The sequence below is a fragment of the Argopecten irradians genome, chromosome 15 (assembly GCF_041381155.1).
Source record: "Argopecten irradians isolate NY chromosome 15, Ai_NY, whole genome shotgun sequence".
Classification (NCBI taxonomy): domain Eukaryota; kingdom Metazoa; phylum Mollusca; class Bivalvia; order Pectinida; family Pectinidae; genus Argopecten; species Argopecten irradians.
Genome location: NC_091148.1, coordinates 16600682 through 16622826, shown reverse-complemented (window position 1 = coordinate 16622826; position 22145 = coordinate 16600682). Strand labels below are relative to the sequence as shown.

The following is a 22145-nucleotide window of genomic DNA, read 5'->3' as shown; positions in this document are numbered from 1 at the left end:
CCTAATTTGAAATTTTTTTTTTCATAATGGGAGAAAAAATATCTTACATAGGTCTGTCAAGTGGACAGGGATATATCAACCCTCATGAAAGATATTGGCCACCAACCCTTGGCAAACCTCGAGTTGATAGCCAAAATCTTTCACTCGGGTTGAGATATTCCTGTTCACTTGACAGACCCATGAAAGATTCTATTAAACACATACATCCCACCTCAGATAATAATCTTGTTGAAATGACGTCACGTGATATCCAAGATATAGTTGTATTAGGTCAGTAGAAATTGTATTAAGTTTGTTGATAGAATTATTGTTCTTTGCTCCTAACATCATTAGCAACAAGATACCAGTCAAATAATGCTTTGCAACGGCATCACTCAGAGAAATGGAAACAAAACATTTGAATAACACTGGTGACTACAATGTTCTTTCAAAAGCAAAACAAAATCGGCAATACTGAATATTTAAGATTATTTAACAGAAATGGACCATGATAATACATTTGAGTCATGCCATAAGGTGAAAATTACTTAAGTTCTGAGTCATTTTGGTTTCCATACATAATGTGTTTTGCAGTTATTTAATTGAAAGGACGCGCCGGTCTTGACAAATTCGATACAGGTTGATAGTGCCCTAATATGGAAAAACATTTGGTCTAAAATAAACAGGTATTAGCTAGGCTTCGCCTCGCCCGATACAGGTTTATTTTAGACCCAATACTTTTCTGTATTAGGTCAAACTGTGTAACTAATAATATCACATCACCTGAGGTTGACTCAGTACCATTCTCATTCCGGACTTAGAGACCGAATGGTCATCGTTTCAAGATGGCAGAGCAGATTTTTTTCCTTTAGAAAATTACATTTATTTTGCTAGAAAATGTGCAGTAACATGAAAAAAGCAAAAGTCACAGTCGCTAGGTACTTTGTCCATATTATGTTTTTTTTGATAATAAGATTTAAGACCTTGTTTAAACTAGTGATATTTTGTATTCTTATATATCACTTCTTAGGTATCATAAATTATTAATATATTAATGGTATTAATTAATAATTAACCATGATTATGAAATTCTGTATGAAAGGAATTTAATTATATATATGCAGGTTTACATGTACTTCTCTTTCAATAGATATGGCCAGCCGTACAGCTAGTAAACTTTTACCTCGTACCTTTACAACATAGGTGAGTTACACACATTTTACCCTAAAAATTTCTGATTATACTCATCCTTGATGGGTTACTATCACTGTCGTAATATCCACCCCTGGAACATGTCATAGCAAAATTGAAGGTCATTTGTGTACAATAGATGAGACGAGTAGATACAGTTTGTACATCACGAGTCTTCCATCTTTACACTCGGAATGTCTCTGAAATTCTGAATATTTGTATCTCTTTATTAGCCAAAATTTGACTGCACCTATCTAAAACACCAAATTTTTTACCAGCCTGTCGAGTGGTCACTTAATACTGGCTTGTAATGCAGAAATCAGTTCTAATGAAAGTTAGGATGTAGTTATCATCACTGTCATATGGCCAGCAATATATCCTGGGAATTTATAGCATAACAAAAGTTAGCACCGTTTGTTGCTTCAAGCTATATCCTACTGTATGATACTGTCATCCTCGAAACTCCAGGGGTTCCGATCACTTACGATTACTACACCCCTAGACTATTGCACAGTCTGCGACTTTAAGCTCTAATCCGATGCACATGACTAGTGATTTCACAGCATGACTAGTGCCAATTTTAATGAACTAGTCTGATTGGACTAGTGGCTCCCCATTCAATTTATATTGTTAAATGCTAAATTTACAAGAGCAGTGGTCAGTTGCATTTTGAGTTCATTCTTTAAGCAGTTATTTCAGTCCGGATGCATCATTTTGTGAGAATTTGTCTTCATATAAGCATACAGACTACAATTCGGGTAAAAAAATTGTAAACTGATCATGACTTAATTTGAAGTGTTGAAACAAAACAGCGGTATATATATATTTAAATTGGACTAGTGATTAAATAATCGGACTAGTAAAATTATGGGGTTTACCACTTCCAAATGACTAGCAGCGAAAAAAAATTAGCATCACAGACTGATTGCATAGTAAAACTGAAGGCAACTCAGAAGAAAAAAACTGAATCAATCACAGACCAGCAAAAATTTCCTTTGAAGACTACAGAGAGGGCGATGCCTAACATTAAAGCCACAACAGTGTACTGTTATACGGCCCTTTTAATGTACATCAAAGGACTAAATATCCTGTTCTGTTATGTTGCACCAGTTTCACTATCAGATAGTCCGGGGTGTAGAGAATGTAAGTGATAGGAATCCCTGGAGTATCAAGGATGTGTTACTGTCAGCTGTCGTCTCTCAGCTGTCTTCTCTATATTCCACACTAAAATTGTCCTGCCCATTACCTTTACTACACTGACATTTTCTATGTTATAGGGTGTAACTGTCAGCTGTCGTCTCTCGGCTGTCTTCTCTATATTCCACACTAAAATTGTCCTGCCCATTACCTTTACTACACTGACAATTTCTATATGTTATAGGGTGTTACTGTCAGCTGTCGTCTCTCGGCTGTCTTCTCTATATTCCACACTAAAATTGTCCTGCCCATTACCTTTACTACACTGACCTTTTCTATGTTATAGGGTGTAACTGTCAGCTGTCGTCTCTCAGCTGTCTTCTCTATATTCCACACTAAAATTGTCCTGCCCATTACCTTTACTACACTGACCTTTTCTATGTTATAGGGCGTTACTGTCAGCTGTCGTCTCTCAGCTGTCTTCTCTATATTCCACACTAAAATTGTCCTGCCCATTACCTTTACTACACTGACACATTTTCTATGTTATAGGTGTTACTGTCAGCTGTCGTCTCTCAGCTGTCTTCTCTATATTCCACACTAAAATTGTCCTGCCCATTACCTTTACTACACTGACTTTTCTATGTTATAGGGTGTTACTGTCAGCTGTCGTCTCTCAGCTGTCTTCTCTATATTCCACACTAAAATTGTCCTGCCCATTACCTTTACTACACTGACATTTTCTATGTTATAGGGTGTTACTGTCAGCTGTCGTCTCTCAGCTGTCTTCTCTATATTCCACACTAAAATTGTCCTGCCCATTACCTTTACTACACTGACATTTTCTATGTTATAGGGTGTTACTGTCAGCTGTCGTCTCTCAGCTGTCTTCTCTATATTCCACACTAAAATTGGCCTGCCCATTACCTTTACTACACTGACCTTTTCTATGTTACAGGGTGTTAGTTGTTAACTTTGTTGCTCTTGGTTGGAACACTTACATGGCGTGGGTATCAGAGAAAGAACTCACTGAAGGGGACCAGGAGACGACTCACTGACGAGAGGATTCAACTAGACTACTGCTTTATGGTAACTACATTGTATACTGTACTATATAAAGATCTGAATGAATGGTACGGTGACACAAAACATGATTCTCCCATACTAACAGGGTTATCCCGCGGTTGCTAGGGAAAAGATAACTTTGTCTATTACCGGGATAGTCAAAAGACAACTCACACACGCTAGACAATGACATGACGTCATCATTACATACGGTGCCTATCGTCGACAACATCATTGATTTTGATGCATTGCAACGTTTCTATGATGGCGATACTGTACTGGAAATGTTTTGATATAACTGTATTTTCATAATGTTTCATTTAAGTATGGGAGAAAAAGAATCTTAAATGGGTCTGTCAGGTGGACAGGGATATCTCAACCCTTGTTAAAGATTTTGGCCATCAACCCTCTGCAAGCCTCGGGTTCACCAGCAAAAATCTTTCAGTCGGGTTGAGATATCCCTGTCCACATGACAGACACATGTAAGATTCTATTATTCTTGAACTACATCCTAACACAAACCATTAAATACAATGAATAGATAATGTATAACTAAATCGGAAAGAACTTAAATAGGCGTAACGTTAGCCTGATGTCCAATCTATTTGATGAATATCATATCAATAAAATCTTAAAGGCCTACTACCCTTCTTGAGCAAAATCTAAGGTTTCTTAAAAACATAAATAACATAAGAAAATATATAATGATGGCCTTTGATGAGGTTACAACACCAAACATATGCAAGATTTCCTGCATAATATATGCTAACTGTGGAGATTCTTTTGCTGTTTTGCCGTCTAGCGCACTAATATCCACGGTATTTAGGAAGACGGTGGATAATATTAAACGACTTGCGTATTGAAAATAAACATTTTATGTATTTTAATCAAACTGTTCAGAAGGTGATGATAAGTGTGTTGGTAACAGCAAGTTAATAACTTTACGACTCTACAAAATTATCGATCTTGTTTTACATTCCCATTTTAAAGATTAAAAGCCGTTTCGAAAAGGTAGTGAGCCTTTAATGAAATTGAAAGAACTTTTATTATATTCCACACTATTCAAAATTTGTTTATTATTTTCTACTATTATATCTTTAATAGGAGTTTATCCAAGGATTCAGATACACAGCTATAGGAATCCACTTGATAAGAAATGAACGAGAAAGGAGATCCTCGATATCCCAGGGGTCACTATCACTTACGTTATAGATAACTGAAGGCTCTATGCATGTCAATAGATCGAAAGAAAAGAATAACGGTACAATGTGTGGCATTGAAGTTGTGTGCTGCTCTCTGTATTCGTCAAAGTATGTCTCTGAATGCAGGCATGTGATTGGTCACTATGAGATAGTCCAGAGGTGCATATGAAGACAGTGATAATATTCCCTGGAATATCAAGGATGCATAGTAGCATCACCTGGAGCAAGCTGCACAAGAAGAAAAAGAAAAGTCAGGTGAACAAACAAATGCAATGGATAAGACTGCATTTTTATGGTGCTATAAATAGGAACTTTAATATTTTAACCTAATCCCCCTGGAATTACATAATGGAATGTTCCAGTATTTGAACTAAGAGAATCCAAATGTGTGTTTTCAGGGCTTTGTATCTCTTATGCTTTTAGATGCTCATCCATTTATTAGATGGAAGATGTTAAAGGCCCACTACCTTTCCGGAGCAAAATATAAATGTTTCTTAAAAAGCATTAATAACATCAGAAAATACATATCTATTGCCTATAATGAGGTTATAACACCAAACATATGCAAGATTTCCTGCGTAATATATGAAAACAATGGAGAGTCATTCACTGTTTTGCCGTCTGGTGCAGTGTTAGTCACTTACCACGCTGTACTTAGGACGACGGCGGGAAACATAAGACCACCTGTGTTATGAAAACTAACATTTCCTTTATTTTAATTCAATTGTTCAGAAGGTGATGATAAATGTAGTATTAATGGTAATTTAATAATTTTCGTGAGACTACAAAATTATCGATCTTGTTTTACATTCCCATTTTAAAAATCAAAAGCCGTTTCGGAAATGAAGTGGGCCTTTAAGAAAAAATACTATGAGAGCCATAATGACTATGACAAAACTTAGAAGAGAGTATGACGAGTTACACAGGTATAATATTTTCAAGTAAATTCAGATGAAACTTTTCAGGTCAAATTTACCTGAAAACAGCAAAACACGTCATTTCAGGTCAAAACCTTGACCTGGAATGAACCTGAAATTCATAAGAAATTGACCTGAATTTCACAGGAAGAAATTTTCAGGTGATCATATGAAGATTTTGATATAAATTCACTTGACCTCAACTTTTCTTCATGTGAAATTGACTTCAATTTCAGCAAAATTTCAGGTCAAGATTTGTTCAGGTCAACAAATTGGAAGATATAGCCGCGGAGGTGAATAAATTAATGGGAGACAACTCCTCTTCTACACAATAAATGATTTTTTTCAAACGTTTTAGTTTGATTATATTTATAATTTTTGATATTTGTGTTTGATTTCTACTTGATATTATTGTTATGTATTATGTATCAAATATAAATGTTAGTTATTTTTATTAGATTGTTTTTAATCAAACCAGTATTAATATTTTGAATAGAGTATACATGTATATGTTTTGTATTTCTTGCTCTGTTTTCCACAGTTACAGTAGCTGAGTGGTTACTTTTTTAACATCAGTCCTACACTTCTGTGTGTACAAAACTCATGCAAGGAAGTTGTGAGGTACTGACGGCAGATTTGTGGTTTTTTCTCCGAATACTCCAGCTTTCCGCCCCCACCTAAGCTTGCCTTCAAACCAACAACACATAAACCCGATATTTTCTTCAAAATTATGGAAGTTGGCTCCTTATGTTGTGACCACAGTCAACTACCTGGATGTCCTCAACTTTGCATTTCATTGATTTGATACTAGTTTTCCAATTCTTTACTTCACACTCCAGATCAATATGTTATAAGCCAACTTATATATACTTATATTCAAAGGCATACACATTGAGTCCTTTTTTGATCACAGGGACCCAACACAATTTTTTTTACCAACAGTATAAATGTATTATAGTATCAAGGGAATGAACTCTAAAGGAGATTGTGGATCAACAAAACAAGTTACATCACTTGATGGACATCGGCACTGTACTACTGTTAACCTGTACTACAGATCGCAATAGTTCGGAGACTACATGTTAAAAATCAACATTAAAATTTAATTGTTTAATAGCTTTGCGAATACGAACTTTACAAAAGTCAGTTAATGTGGAAAGATAAAAACTTTGAGAGGCAGAGAAACATATGTAGAATACTTTTAAAAATACTTTTTCTATGCCAAAAATTTGAAGAAACTTTTATTTTTTGTTTCGATCGTAAAGGTAGTTGGCCTTTAACCAGTTTTCTTTTTTAATTAAATCAGGCTTTCACCAATACATGTGTTCTTTAACATTTGTCTTTGAAAGTTTATTGAGTATGCCATGCTACTATGTATTCCCTTAATGTCTCTTGAAGTTTTAGTTTTATCTTTATTTGAGTGTATTTGTGTTCTTTTTCTCGTTAAGGGGGAGAATTGCCTTGAAAAAAACATTTGTTAGAATTAGTTCTTTGTCCCATTTTTACGAGCATAAGTAATTTGTATCTTACAGACACACAAATACAACAGTTAAAATCTAGCATTGATTTTACTTCTCTGCCCAATGTTTACTACTCCAAGTAATTTGTACTCTACAGACATATGTTTATAAGGATCCAGTTTTATCTGAAAACTCTTGCTATTACTTCTTTGATCCATATTGTTATACATAATACATGTATAGGTTTATAATTATATTTTTTATATTATTTAAGAAATGTGTGGAATCAACTACTCATAAATGTATAATGGTATATCTTATTCGACTCCATTAAAGGCCCACTACCTTTCCAGAGCAAACCATAAATGTTTCTTAAAAACATTAATAACACCAGAAAATATATACCGATGGCCTAAGCTGAGGTTACAACACCAAACATATGCACGATTTCCTGCGTAATATATGATAACAGAGGAAAGACATTTCGCTGTTTTGCAGTCTGTCGCAGTGATAGTCAACTACCGCGCGGTATTTAGTATGACGGCGGAAAACATAAGACGACCCGCGTTATGAAAATTAACATTTTATTTATTTTCATCAAATTGTTCAGATGGTGATGATACATGTAGTATTAACGGTAAGTTAATAACTTTTGCGACTCTTCAAAATTATCGATCTCGTTTTACATTCCCATTTTAAAAATTAAAAGCTGTTCCAGAAAGGTAGTGGCCCTTTAAGTGCCCATGCAGGTTGGTTAAAAAAAATTGGAAAATAAAAGAGCATTTAATATGACCGAATTTGGGCCATCTGTCACAAAATTATTTCACAGCATAAGCTGTTAATCAATTTACAAAAAAAAAAAAAAATCGTGAAACATATACTGCACACGGTTTTCACATAAAGTTTCATTGGATATTGTATGTACCTAAAACAACTTTGGTGTGGGACGCTTATTAAGTTGAATATGGTATACATATTTATTCAAAGGTAAAGAAACCTGATATGTGCTTATAACACCAGAGATTTATATTGTATACTACCTTATTCGACCCAATAAGCGCCAATGTCCAGATTCCAGACCCCCCCCCCCCCCCCCCCCCCCTTTTGAGGCCTCAATTTTAATTGCCCGGGCATCAATAAATACCAAAACAGGTTTGTAATAATTTTGTATTATTAAGCACCTTTTCATTTTTAAATGCCCTGGGAGCTTATTTGGGTTGACTACGGTATTTAAATCTCTGATAACACCAACATTCCTGATCATAACCAAGGACGTATATATCACTTATAAATCCTTGTCAAAACCTAATAAACAAAACCAATCAGTGTTGCCATCTATTTCAATTACAGTATAACCGGTTATTTTTTGCGGGGATGATATTTTCGTAATTTCCCTGCACATTGCTATGATTGCGAAAATTTATCAGCGAAATATTGAGATAATGTTGAACAATATATACAATGTACCCGTAATTCCACATCGCGAAAATTTTAAACCACTAAAATTGGATTTTCTCCATTTTGCATCAGATCGAAAAAAAAGTGTTGGTCCGCGAAAATAATAGGCTATACAGTATGTCATTTTATGATGTTAAATTAGGAAACTGCTCTCACTTTTTTCAATTTCAACAATATTTTATTGATATTATGTACATCAATAGGATTGGACATCAGGCTACGCCTATTTAAGTCCTCTCCAGATCATATTTAAAGTATAAACATGAATTCATTCTGCAATTCATTATTACATATATTTATATATACAAATAATTTGAATTAGTTACAGTATAGTGATAATAATATTAATAATTACTAGTTAAAGGGGGATAACTCCAATTTTATTTTTAATAGAAGATGTTTCAGAACAAGTTTAGTTATTTGGATTTCATATTCTTAATGATTGTAGTTTTTGGATAGGGATAAGAATCATGCTCATTTATTGACAGCTCTCACTTAATGGTTATAATATTATTTCTGTATTAATTAATATGAAATTAAGAAAATGTTGCTATGTGCTAATAACATATGTTTGTATACAGAATAAGGTTGAGAATTTGTGCCAATTATCAAGTCTCAAATACATGAAGATCCATCATATATATGTAATATAATATATCATCCTCGATACTCCATCGGTTACTATCACTGTCATAATCCCTACACCATGAATATGTTATAGTAAAACTTATGGCAGTTCAGGAAAATAAAACTGACCAATCACAGGCCTACAAAAACTCTAAAGCCACACTGTCAATCATATTTCTTTGATTTTTTTATATACATATAAGGATCAAGCTATACCTGTCTCAACTGTAGTCACACACTGAGCCTTCAGTTTTTGCTATAATATAGTCCATGGGTGGATATAACGACAGTGATAGTAACCCCTGGATTATCAGGGGTTTATAAAATATATAGTCAGTGGCCATAATACATCACGCAAGTGACAATTTTGCTGTATATTGATAGCAATTTAACATATATTTAGTCGTTATTCCTAAAGATATTTTCCGTGCAATATTTATCGAGAAATCAATCTTAATTATAGACATGTAATTTTCATGAAACCATTTTACTAATGACAAAGAAGGAAATGGCAGCGTCTTCAAACTTTGTTTGGATAGAATCACTCACAACTCAGAGATATTGAAGAACATTTTCATTATTTCAAAACAAACGTTAGGAAACTAGCTTTTATGTTGTCAACTTTGAAGTTTTTACATTAAACTCTGCAATTGATATCTGGAGAGTAGTTTTAAAAAATGTAAAATTACTAAGAATATACATTTATATAGTAAGAAATAATGGGTACCGTATTGATACCATTGTGGCCACTGACTGTAGGTTTGTAACTAATTTCATGTTTGTACAATATGTTTGATATGTTCTATTTATCCTCGATACTCATGGGTTCCAATCACATACAATCTCTACATGTGGATAAAAAAAAGTCAGTGATAGTAACCCCTGGAATGTCGAGGACGCATGTTTAATGTTCCATTCATCCTCGATACTCATGGGGTTCCGATCACATACAATCTCTATACATGTGGATAAAAAAAGTCAGTGATAGTAACCTCTGGAATGTCGAGGGCGTATGTTTAATGTTTTATTCATCCTCGATACTCATGGGTTCCGATCACATACAATCTCAACACGTGGATAAAAAAAGTCAGTGATAGTAACCCCTGGAATGTCGAGGACGTATGTTTAATGTTTTATTCATCCTCGATACTCATGGGTTCCGATCACATACGTTCTCTACACGTGGATAAAAGTGTCAGTGATAGTAATCCCTGGAATGTCGAGGACGTATGTTTAATGACGTATGTTTAATGTTTTATTCATCCTCGATACTCATGGGTTCCAATCACATACGTTCTCTACGCGTGGATATAACATCAGTGATAGTAACCCCTGAAATGTCAAGGACGTATGTTTGTACGTTTTATTCATCCTCGATACTCATGGGTTCCAATCACATACGTTCTCTACGCATGGATATAACATCAGTGATAGTAACCCCTAGAATGTCAAGGATGTATATTTTTTATGTTTAAAGTTTATTCAGCTATAGTCAAATTAAAAAATGTGTGGTTTATTTAATTCTCCTTGATTTACATGTTTCATTTTATAGTTGTATTAGATATGTATGCGTTGTATTTAGATGATAGCGGTGTTAATATTTTAATTATGTTGAATAAACACATGCCATATCGGACACATTAATATATTCTCCTACATCTGGTGGTACTCATTTATCTTGTGTTGCATGAGGGGTTACTATCAATAACATTATATCCACCCCTAGACTATTTCAGAACAGGTAATTTAGTCCTTTGACGTGGTCCAAACATGGCAAGTTTACCTATAAGGAATGATCTATAATATTTAACTGTGACAGAAATAAAAATCCACAGACCTTGTCGGGAACAGAATGGAGGCAAGGCATAATTACGGGACGTTTAAAAGCATTCATAAAATATGTTCAAGTGAAGAGTAGACAGGTTCCCGATTGTACAGGTTTAAAGTACTATAATTAATCAAGTTTCCAGTTTGTACATGGTCCGACCAAGACAAGTTACGCTGTATATAAAAGAGACGTATATCGGTACTGTTTGGTTGACTGTGTACATATGTATATATGTTTCTGCTTTGAAGTTGGGCGTTGCTCTCTCTGTAGTTTTTGAAAGGAAATCTTTGCAGGGCGTGATTGGTTCAAATTTTTAGCCACCATCATCAGATGGTGGACTATTCAAATCGCCTTTTGCCATCGTCCGTCCTTCCTTCCTTCCGTCCGTCCGTCCGTCCGTTAACAATTCTTGTTATCGCTATTTCTCAGAAAGTGCTGTTACATATACCCTAGGGACCTAGGTATGCATATTGCATTTTTGGGTCAATCGGTTAACAAGATGGCCGCCAGGCAGTCATCTTTGATTTTGATAGCTAAAGTTTGTTATCGCTATTTCTCAGAAAGTGCTGAAGGGATCTTTCTCAAATTTCATATGTAGGGTACCCGAGGGCCCTAGTGTGCATATTCCATTTTGAGACCAATCGGTCTACAAAATGGCCGACAGGCATACCGTGGAGAAGGTTAACGGAATCGGGGTGCACAGGGGGTGCGTACATGTACCTCTGACTTAGTGGGCGCTGAGGCGGCATTGGGGGGAGCTCGAAGAATGGCCGACGGTAGTTGTTCACATTTTTTTAATGCGATCAGTCGGTTTTACTGTGACATGCTAGAAAAGCCCATGGTGGTGAAATGCGTGTGGGACTTTCAAACTCGCTCCTGTCCGCCATTACACAATGTGGTCGAACATCTTGTATGCCGAACCATGTCCCTTGCTCGTAGAGTAATGCAACTTTTGTCTAGAACTGCTCAAATCGCTCTGACAGTAGTGATTTACACCTTATTAGGTGAATAGTCTTGCCTAAAAATCATTTTATTAGCTCACCTGGTCCGAAGGACTGAGGTGAGCTTATGGGATACTGCACCGTCCGGCGTCCGACAACAATCGACAATCGCTAATCCCCCAGGGGCCTGAGGGGCGGGGTCAAAAGGGGTCAATTTGGCTATTTCCATATAAACGACTTCTTCTCTGAAACCAAGCATGGGATAGCACCCATAATGCAATGGTAGCATCCTTATAGGGTGAGGATTCAAAGTTGTACAAATGATGGGGCTGACCTCCCGGGGGCCTGAGGGGCGGGGTCAAAATGGGTCAATTTGGCTTTTTCCATATAAATGACTTCTTCTCTGCAACTAAGTGTGGTATAGCACCCATAATGCAATGGTAGCATCCTTATAGGGTGGGGATTCCAAATTGTGCAAATGATGGGGCTGACCCCCCGGGGGCCTGAGGGGCGGGGTCAAAAGGGGCCAATTTGGCTATTTCCATATAAACGACTTCTTCTCTGAAACTAAGCATGGTATAGCACCCATAAATACAATGGTAGCATCCTTATAGGGTGGGGATTCAAAATTGTGCAAATGATAGGGCTGACCCCCCAGGGGCCTAAGGGGCGGGGTCAAAAGGGGCCAATTTGGCTATTTCCAAATAAATGACTTCTTCTCTGCAACTAAGCATGGTATAGCTACCATAATGCAATGGTAGCATCCTTATAGGGTGGGGATTCCAAATTGTGCAAATGATAGGGCTGACCCCCGGGGGCCCGAGGGGCGGGGTCAAAAGTGGTCAATTTCCATATAAATGACTTTTTCTCTACAGCTTAACATGGGATTACGCTCATAATGCAATGGTTACATCCTTATAGGGTTTGGATTCAAAATTTTGCAACTGATGGGGCTGACCCCCCGGGGGCCTGAAGGGTGGGGTCAAAAGGGGTTAATTTAGCTATTTCCATATAAACGACTTCTTCTCTGCAAATAAGAATGGAAGAGCACTTATAATGCAATGGTAGCATCCTTATAGGGTTGGGATTTGAAATTGTGCAAATGATAGGGCTGACCCCCGGGGCCTTAGACGGCAATAGATGCGAGGTCAAAAAGGTCAATTAGGCTACTACTTTCATTTAAATTACTTTGTCTCTGAACCTATGTATTGGATAGCATATTTGTATGGTATCAATAGCATCATTGTATGGTTGTGATTCAAAATTAAACTTTGGGAGTCAAATTTGCTTATTTTTCTAATTGTCAGAGTCTTGTGATAATTACTAACAAAAAACCAGGTGAGCGATACAGGCCCCCTTGTTTAACTTGCGTGACTTGCTGGGGTATGGGTACAGAGTTCATACTGTACCTGCTTAATCGTATTGATCAACTATTTGTAATTACAACGGTATCAATTAAAATACTAAACAATGATGTGGAATTTGTCAATACATTGAGTTAAATGTTTCATAAGAAATGTAGAACAATACAGTTATGCCATATTTTGCTTCTTGGTTATGTAAAAGAATTAGCCTGAGTGAATTGTCCCTAGTTTGTTGTCGCCATTTCTCAGAAAGTGCTAAAGGGATTGTTTTCAAGTTAGATTTGTAGGTTCCCCTTGAATCCTAATTATGCATTTTGAATATTGGGACCAATCAGTCAACAAGATGGCAGCCAGGCAGCCATCGTTGATTTGGTTGTTAAAGTTTGTAAAGTAGAGAAAAGATCCATCTGACTCTTGTCAGACATAGATCAGTCTTTGGTGGGCGCCAAGATTCCTCTGTGATCTCTTGTTTTCTCCTTAGCTGCCTTCAGTAGTCCAGGGGGTGGATATATCGTCAATTATAGTAACCCCTGGATTATCAATGATGCCTGGTGTACTACGTAGATAAAAGTTTTAGCAGAAATCAAATTGCTGTTTTACTATACATGGGTCCGATCCATGTGGGAAAACAAAGTTAAAACAATTTTTAGGCTATCGTTCTAGCTGCTGTTTGTTGTTCTTTTATATATTTCGTCTGCATGCTATTAGGAGCACAGATAAATCACAGGGATCTGAGAATTAGTTACTGATTATATAATTACTATTACGAGAAGGATGGAAAGCTCATAGACTCAAAATTTCTAACCCGCCTACCTTTAGCGGCTATCTAGTACCATGTAGAGAATGATTTTTAACGATTTTTTTTATCTAGACAGCTAAAACACCTAAAAATGGTCTTAGGGCACGCTGGTGAGTCCAAAATTATATAATCTGTAACGAATTCTCAGATTCCTGTGAGATAAATGTGTTGTATCTCTTACTGGACCTCAGAATTAAGGCTTACTTATTGCCCTCTACACCTTTCCAAACAATGATAAAATGTATATCGATGGGGTAAAGGGTCACCACCTTTACAAAACGGCTTTTTATTTTTAAAATGGCAATGCAAAACGAGATAGATAATTGTGTGAAGTCACATAAGTTATTAATTTAACGTTTAGACTACGCACATCATCACTTTCTTAATAATGTAATTAAAATATTAAATTTCATAACGCGGTTCGTATTGTGATTCCCGCCGTCGACGGCGACAAACCTAACACGACCCGCGTTATGAAAATTAACATTTAACTCATTTCTTTGTTTTAATTGATCAGAAGGCAATGATGAGTGTAGCAATAACGGTAAGCTTATATTTTTTGCGACACTACAAATTATCAATTCTGTTTTACATTCCCATTTTGAAAATTAAAAGCCGTTTCGGGAAGGTAGTGGGTCTATAAACACCTCCAGATATTACACATATAGTTGTGTTTTCGACAAAGTGGTCAAATATATAAAGCCAAAAATAAAATATGTCTGTTTAGGGTTACAGTGGCCAAAAAAAAAATAGGGTCGGTAGGATGTGTGTGTGTGTGTCTCTCTCTCTCTCTCTCTCTCTCTCTCTCTCTCTCTCTCTCTCTCTCTCTCTCTCTCTCTCTCTCTCTCTCTCTCTCTCTCTCTCTCTCTCTCTCTCTCTCTCTCTCTCTCTTTTTTTTCCACTCTAAAATAATGGCCGGAACCGGAGTTTAAGATCGAAATCCCGACTTTTTATATATATATTTTTCGTAGAAAAGTGGGAGAAAAAATAAGGGTTGGGGTTATAAAATTAGGGTCGGTCGGGTAATCCTGAACAGACATATTTTTTTTTTTTTTTTCTATTTCTTTATTTTTTTTATTTTTTGGCCTAATATGGATGCGCTTCTTTAAGTCAATCTAATCAAATGTTGGAGCGTATCGTAGAACATCGTTGTACAAGTCTAATTTTAATTAGTTTGTTCTCTTAGTATAATGAAATGTATTGAATAGGATGTACAAATTTGTACCTGTTTCAATGCCTTAAAACTTTCCATAAGTTCTAAAATTTTAATTCAAACGAGAGAACCGAAAGAAAACTGTGGTCTTCTATTAGACCATCGTCGGAGACCCACTGGTAATCGCACTACACTTATAATTATCACAGTAGCGTGTAGTGTAGTGCCTTTTAGTTATACATTACAAGATTGTACAGGCGTATAGACATATTGTCCTACTTGTACCCTCAGTTACCTGTGCGTGACAATAATTCTCCGTCCTATCTTCACTTCTTACGTAACGTCTAACGTCATCCAGTAGAGATCACGACACGTTCGGATTACGTCACTCGTCCTACATAGATATACACAAACTCCCAGAGCCACTGTACTTATAATCCACAGAACTTCCGATCCAATGGACACCATGTTTCTGGCTTTGTTGGTTTGCACAGCGTTAGGGGTAGCTTCGGCTTTCCCCGGCTACCTACAGTATATCCCTAACGGCAGGGGCGTCCCAAACCCGTGCCCCCATGGCAAACACACGTGGGCGGGGGTAGGACACTTGACCGCGCAAGGATCTGGTGCTAGGAACCTGTTTGGACTGGTTGGTACATTTTTAAAACTTTTGATATATATTCATTTACAGATAATGTTAAAGTTATATGTGCCGTATTTTTCATAGTCACGAATCAAGATGAGCTTTTAATATGTTATTCAACTCCAACAGTTACCAACATTTTGAGAATTACAATACTTTTCAATGCATTGGTTTAAATTTTACAACTACAAAAAAGAGTTAAAAATTATTTTTGGCAGTACTGCCAAAAATCATTACATTAACGTCTTCAGTGTAGTTCACATTTTTGCAGTATTAGTAATTGTAAAGTGATTTCTGAAGGTATGTTTCCATCTAAATATGTGTAAGGCATAAAAACAAGAATTTCACAGTGCATAACCTATTTGTTCTAATTAACGTTTATAAGGCATTATATATGTTTGTCTGGCCATTTGAATGATTTTCACCGCTTTTTTTTCTTTAAATCTTATGGTTTTAAATAGATAATTGAAGAAAAAATAGCATGTCCAAATTTTCGGCCAGTTACGGCACATATAATTTGAACTAAACATATTAGTTTATACTTTCGCCGATGATATATTTACAGCCCAACTTATATCTGATAGAGACATTTGAGCCGACAGTGTACCTTCTGATGGTTGGAAAGAGAAAGTTTGTAACCAATTCAAAATTGTTTTGTTAATTGTTGTCGTTATTTCTTTAGGTTAGTGTGAAAGTTGGGGAAGGGAATGGATGGGAGCTAGAAAGTCCATACTATGGGTAAAAGTCATATTTGTTTAAATTAATTTTAATTCCCTAATAAACAAGAAGAGTTGATTTTTAACAAAATCTAAACTTGAAAATTGACAGCTTAACATACGAAAGAAAAAAATAGCGGAATAAAGCGGATTCAGCATGTAATTTCGCAAACCTTTCGCTTAATGCTAAGTATTTGCGTTATTTTCTTAAATTTACTTTTAACAATTAGTTGAGCTTTGTTTTGATATCTGAATACTTTTGCTAAAAATCATATATCAACTTTAAAAACTACTTATAGGGGGTTACTTGTTTTACAAACTCTAATAATGATTGGGACATTGGAAAAGACTTCTTGTTTCTACATAGATAAAAACTCTTTAGAGCCTTAATTTTATTTTGAAATCGTAGTTGTACATGTATGATATCTTTTATTGTAAAGGTTTGGTTTATTTTCGTTTTACGTCTTATAAACAACCAGGGTAATTAATTTTCGTTTTACGTCTTATAAACAACCAGGGTAATTAAAGGACGTGCCAAGTTTAGTTAGTTGAAAACCGGAGAATCCGTAGAAAAACCACCGACCTACGGCCAGTATCTTGCAACTGCCCCACGTGAGATACGCGACCAAAACGTAGAGGGCTAGTGGTAGAACGTTCTATCCACTCCACCTCCGCGGCCCCTAAGTTACGGTAAAAGGAATGATATCTTGATATGAAAACTTTACTGGCAAACTTGTAGACTAAACTTTAAACGTTAATTAAGAATCATTAACATGAGATCTAGATAGCTCTGTTCACTCATTCTTCACCGCTTTAGTCCATTTAGCCTGTTAGGTCACCCTAAGTGAAAGCCAGCCTAAAGCCAAGTGTAAAATGTACAGTTATTATTACTAAATGACATTAATAAGTTTGGAAATTATTATCAACTACCACATTATAAATCATGAAATGTTTACAATATATGAATCCATCAGTCTTATTTTGTTACACCATACATTCGCACTATGTCGCACATAATCACACCTGTGGGGCTCAAAAATATATATATAAAATAGATATCTATACCTAGCCTTCATTTGCTATTAAGTGATCTAACAAGATCTATATATCCTTGTAAGTTAAAGATGCTCCACCGCCGACAAATGGTATTTTTTCAATATCAAAAACAGGATCAGACGATTTAGTATTTCTCTTCAATTACAAAAGTTACTTACATTACACCATTACCACCATTGAAAAGTTTGAGGTTCTCATTTTATTTTTAGTTAAAAATGTAAAAAATAATTAATTGCATCCCGAAATAATTTTGTGGCACTATATCCTATATGGAATGAAGTACTGATTGCCCATGCACCAAAGGCAATTTTTTTCATTATTTTTTGTGTTAATTAGACATGATTATATATTATCAATCATATATACATGATTAAACACCAATTATTTTTCAAATGATGAACATCATTTATACTCTGTCGGCGGTGGAGCAACTTTAACCGATATAAAGCGTAAATATCACTTAATAACTCGGGAAATAAATTCTTGTCCTTACTTTAATAACTGCAACCGACTTTCGTAGATCAGAAACTTTCCGGTGACCTCATTTGTAATTTATAAATACATGTTATATTCAGTGGCGTAGGAAGATGAAATGTAATGGGGGGGGGGGGGGGGGGGCAAAGGTCCTGAATATTTCGTAACAACCCCCCCCCCCCCCCCCTCGGGCGCCCCGCACCCACCGTAGGTGATTGATATACTTTTTTCATCTATCATTACATATAATCCTTGTACACTTCTATAGACAGTGGCGTCGCTAACAGGAAATTAATGAATACGCAAATAAAGGATATCCCCTGGAAAATTTTATGATAAAGAATGACTGAGATGAGTTTTACGATGGAATTATTTGAGGTGTTTGGGGCGGTCCGGGGTCTGCCAGGAGAAAAAAAAATACGATTTAGAATGGCTGAGATGAGTTTTATGATGTATTTGATGAATTTGTGAGTACCGGTCTTAACACGGTAATTTTTCGACTTAAAGTTACCTACATTTAGAAATGATAATTGTGAGTTTGTCATACCATTATGCAAGCCAGCTCGATTTGAATATCCCCGATTCACACCATCGGCACATTGTTGTGTAACTCAAAATAATAATGAATTGAAGACATATAAGCAAATTAATCTTTTAAGAAGCATTTTTTTAAATAGTATAATCCCTTAATGGACATTTTTAGTCTCGTTTGGTTTGAACATTACGTGCTTGAACGTTTTAGGAAACGCGCCGCGCAGTGGAAAATTTTCTAAAATGAAGTACAAAAATGTGCATGAATACCCCTTTTTTTCTTCCAAATGTGCATTTTTTAGAACATTTTACTGGGCGAAAATGGGGGGGGGGCAAAAAGACATGTTTGCCCCCCCCCCCTCCCCCGCTTCCTACGCCCCTGATATTTTCGTTGAGGTTGGACATGCACATTTCAAATAATAGTTACATTTTATGAACGTTAACATAAACAATATACATTTTTGTCTTTTGATTTATTTTTCTGCATGTGTACTTTGTGAAGTTAAAACATCTTGACCATGTTAATGTCAGTCAATCGATGGTAAATATGTAATGTTTAGTTTGACCGCCTTTACATTTCTCCACTTATTTGCTTCATGATATCGTAACAAAATCGATGAAAATGAACAAAAATGAACATTGGCCATTGAAAATAATTATCTTGAATTTTGATATTCATTTTTTGATCATTTTTTTCCAAAGTTAGATCGAGTCATTGGGAAAATGTTTGTCGATATCTAGTTTGTATAGCGTTTGGTTTCGTAATGATAAACCAGTTCTTATGGGGTCACTTTTCAACGGGTCGGTGTAAAAGGTGCCCTAAAGGTCATTTTTCAATGTTGAAAAATGACCCGTGGTCAGTTTTCAACGGGGGTCCATTATCAACCTTACACCGGCTCTTTTCGTGTGAATGATATTTTCGCAAATTCGCATTTCATTGACGCGATCGCAAAATTTTGATCCATGATATATTCATCCTCGATACTCCAGGGGTTATTATCACTGACATTATATCCACCCCTGGACTATCTCATAGTAAAACTGAATATAATGTTAGTGATTGCAGTGGAGCCGCTAGCGGGAAATTAATGTGCACGCAAAGTGGAGTCCGAGCGCCGAAGGCGCGAGAAAACCGTTGTTTGGGGGGTGGATCCGTGGTGTTCGGCCCCCGGGAAAAAATACTATAAATTTAGAATGGCTGAGATGAGTTTTACGAAGTATTTTTAAGCGTTCTTAACGTGGTAAAGTTGCGAAGAAAAAATAACAATGAAACGGATTAATTCATATTGCAGATTGAAAATTACCTATATTTAGAAATTCTAATTGTAAATATCGCCAAAGGCGTGAGAATTTTTGTGTTTTGGGGGGTCCCCACAGGAAAAAGAACTATTTAGAATGGCTGAGATGAGTTTTAAGAAGTATTTTTACGATTTTAAAGCGTTTTTAGCGTGGTAATTAAAAAACACACTGAAAACGGATTAATTCATATTGCAGATTGAAAATTACCTATATTTAGAAATTCTAATTGTAAATGTCGCCATATCTGTATGCAGACATATGTTTACATTCTATTTTTGCCATGTCTTTGTTGATTTTCCTACTACACTGCGATTAAATGGTAGAGCAATTTTGATAATTTTGTAAGAAAACAGAGTTTTAATAGACAGTCAAAGTTAGTACATGTAAGTGGTGATACTCCATTGGATCATTTGTATACATAAAATTGCTAAGGACCAAATGAAAATTGAATGTATAAATGTATTCCTGATTTGCACACTTATTTTATTGTGATAGCAACGAAGACTAGTCACTTATCAAAGTTCATTGTAACAATCATCCTCCTGGTTGTTTGCCAATCGAAAATGTCAATGACGATATCGACGTCTAAGGGCATGTTGGGGTGGATATGTAATAGAGGGTGGAAACGGAACGGAAATATAATTTTCCGAAAAAAAGCAAACCTAAAATTAAAAAGCGATCCGGATAACAAATTTAATAATGTTAGTGTCGGTTTCTACGTGTTCTGATTTTGGAAAAAAAAAATGTGCACGCAGTTGCGTTTTTGCGTCAATGGTAGCTACGCCACTGGATTGTAACCCTTGGAGTAATGGAAGATGTGAAACATTAAGTTGAGGATATGTATACCTTAAAAGACGAATAGCTGAAATTCAATTACCATAGTTTTTTTATTCAAATCACAAGCATGCTGGCCCGCTAAAATAGCAGGCTATACAGTATTAAATAAAAGGAAATACATGGATCATGAAATCTTATTTACAGATTATATAATCATGGACCCACTCGACATTAAAATATAGGAATGATGTTACCGTTTTTTTATCTAGACTTAAACGTCTAAAATTGCTTTTAGGGCAATCTGGTGGGCCCATGATTATATAAACTGTACATAATTAATTCTCAAATCCCTGTGAACTGGACCACTAATTATATAAGGATCTTGATTTATAGAAGCTACACCGCTGACAACTAAATGACATTTTTCTCTTATCAAAAACAGCAGCTTTTCGGCTACAAAAGTTACTTACTTTACACCATGGATGGTCAAGGTCATTCGTATTAACAAACTTGGCACCCCTATATCAAAGCATATCATAGGTCCAACATCGCGTCTTTAGACCTTTCATAACTTCACAAGAAGTTGTTTGAAAATGTTGTTGTTTTTGTGCCATTCACTTGACCAAACTTGGTAGCCCAGGACATTTAGCTCAGCGTGTTATGTGGCCAGTAACAGGTCTTTAGGCCTTCTAGAATTTGAGATGAAGATCTTTTAATGATTTCTTTTTCGAAAAATTGTACTTTTGAACTTTGACTCTTATTTCCAACCTGAAGTTGACGTTTTACAGAAAAGTCTTTCATTAGTTGTGCGTTTGTTTCATTTTTTTTAAATTCTACATAACATATCCGAAATAGAAAGAAATTCACGTTTAATCTAGTGACTTTTAATGATTTGATCTTTAAAAGATGGTCTTTACACAGAGGTGGTCGCTACGGTAGTTTTTACTATGAACAAGCATACAAATCTCTAATATCCGACATACACGGGGTAAATTACATGTACAGGTCACGGTGTCAGTTATATCTCATTTTGGGGGTTTTCATACATAAAGGTATTAAAAGAACTAATTACTTACCGCAGATTTGTTTAATATTTTTAAGGACTTTGCCTCGTCTGCGCATGTCTGGACCAGGGATTTATGCATGGCTGACTCAGATTTAGATGGTGTATCAAACGGAGTTGAATTAGGGGATCCGAATTGTGTCTGGTCAAGTGGTCAAACACCAGCGGGTCCGGCCACTGGTCATCCAGGTAAAAGACAACTTTTGTCTCGATCTCATAAGTCCCTTCCCTCGTTTTACTCAATCAGTTGCCATGACATAACAGGGAATGTCGACACCCCTCCTCCCCAATAGCCTCAGAAACGTATAAACTCTACTGGCCATAACGTTATTCCTTTGAATTGTTACTTGTCATAAAGTTCTAAATGAATATCAACCAAATTCGATCGCGGAAATCTTGAAGGTGACTTTGAACAATCTATATATAAGTCAAGAAAAAGCAGGTATCCGTGTAGAGTTGAATATACAT

General features: G+C 35.9%; 1 protein-coding gene across 2 annotated transcripts in view; it reads left to right on the top strand.

Annotated features, from left to right (window-relative positions):
* The window catches only part of LOC138309205 (uncharacterized), a 40575-nt gene extending 18727 nt beyond the window's left edge, over positions 1-21848 (top strand). The window contains exons 7-9 of one of the 2 annotated variants that reach the window (XM_069250356.1): positions 1130-1182; positions 3266-3396; positions 21716-21848. In XM_069250356.1, the coding sequence (XP_069106457.1) occupies positions 1130-1182; positions 3266-3365 (153 nt within the window). In that variant the 3' untranslated portion in view covers positions 3366-3396; positions 21716-21848. Of the gene's footprint in view, positions 1-1129; positions 1183-3265; positions 3397-4476; positions 5838-21715 lie in introns of those variants that run through there. The other variant, XM_069250355.1, reaches the window with a different exon arrangement.
* Positions 21849-22145: the final 297 nt, after the last annotated feature.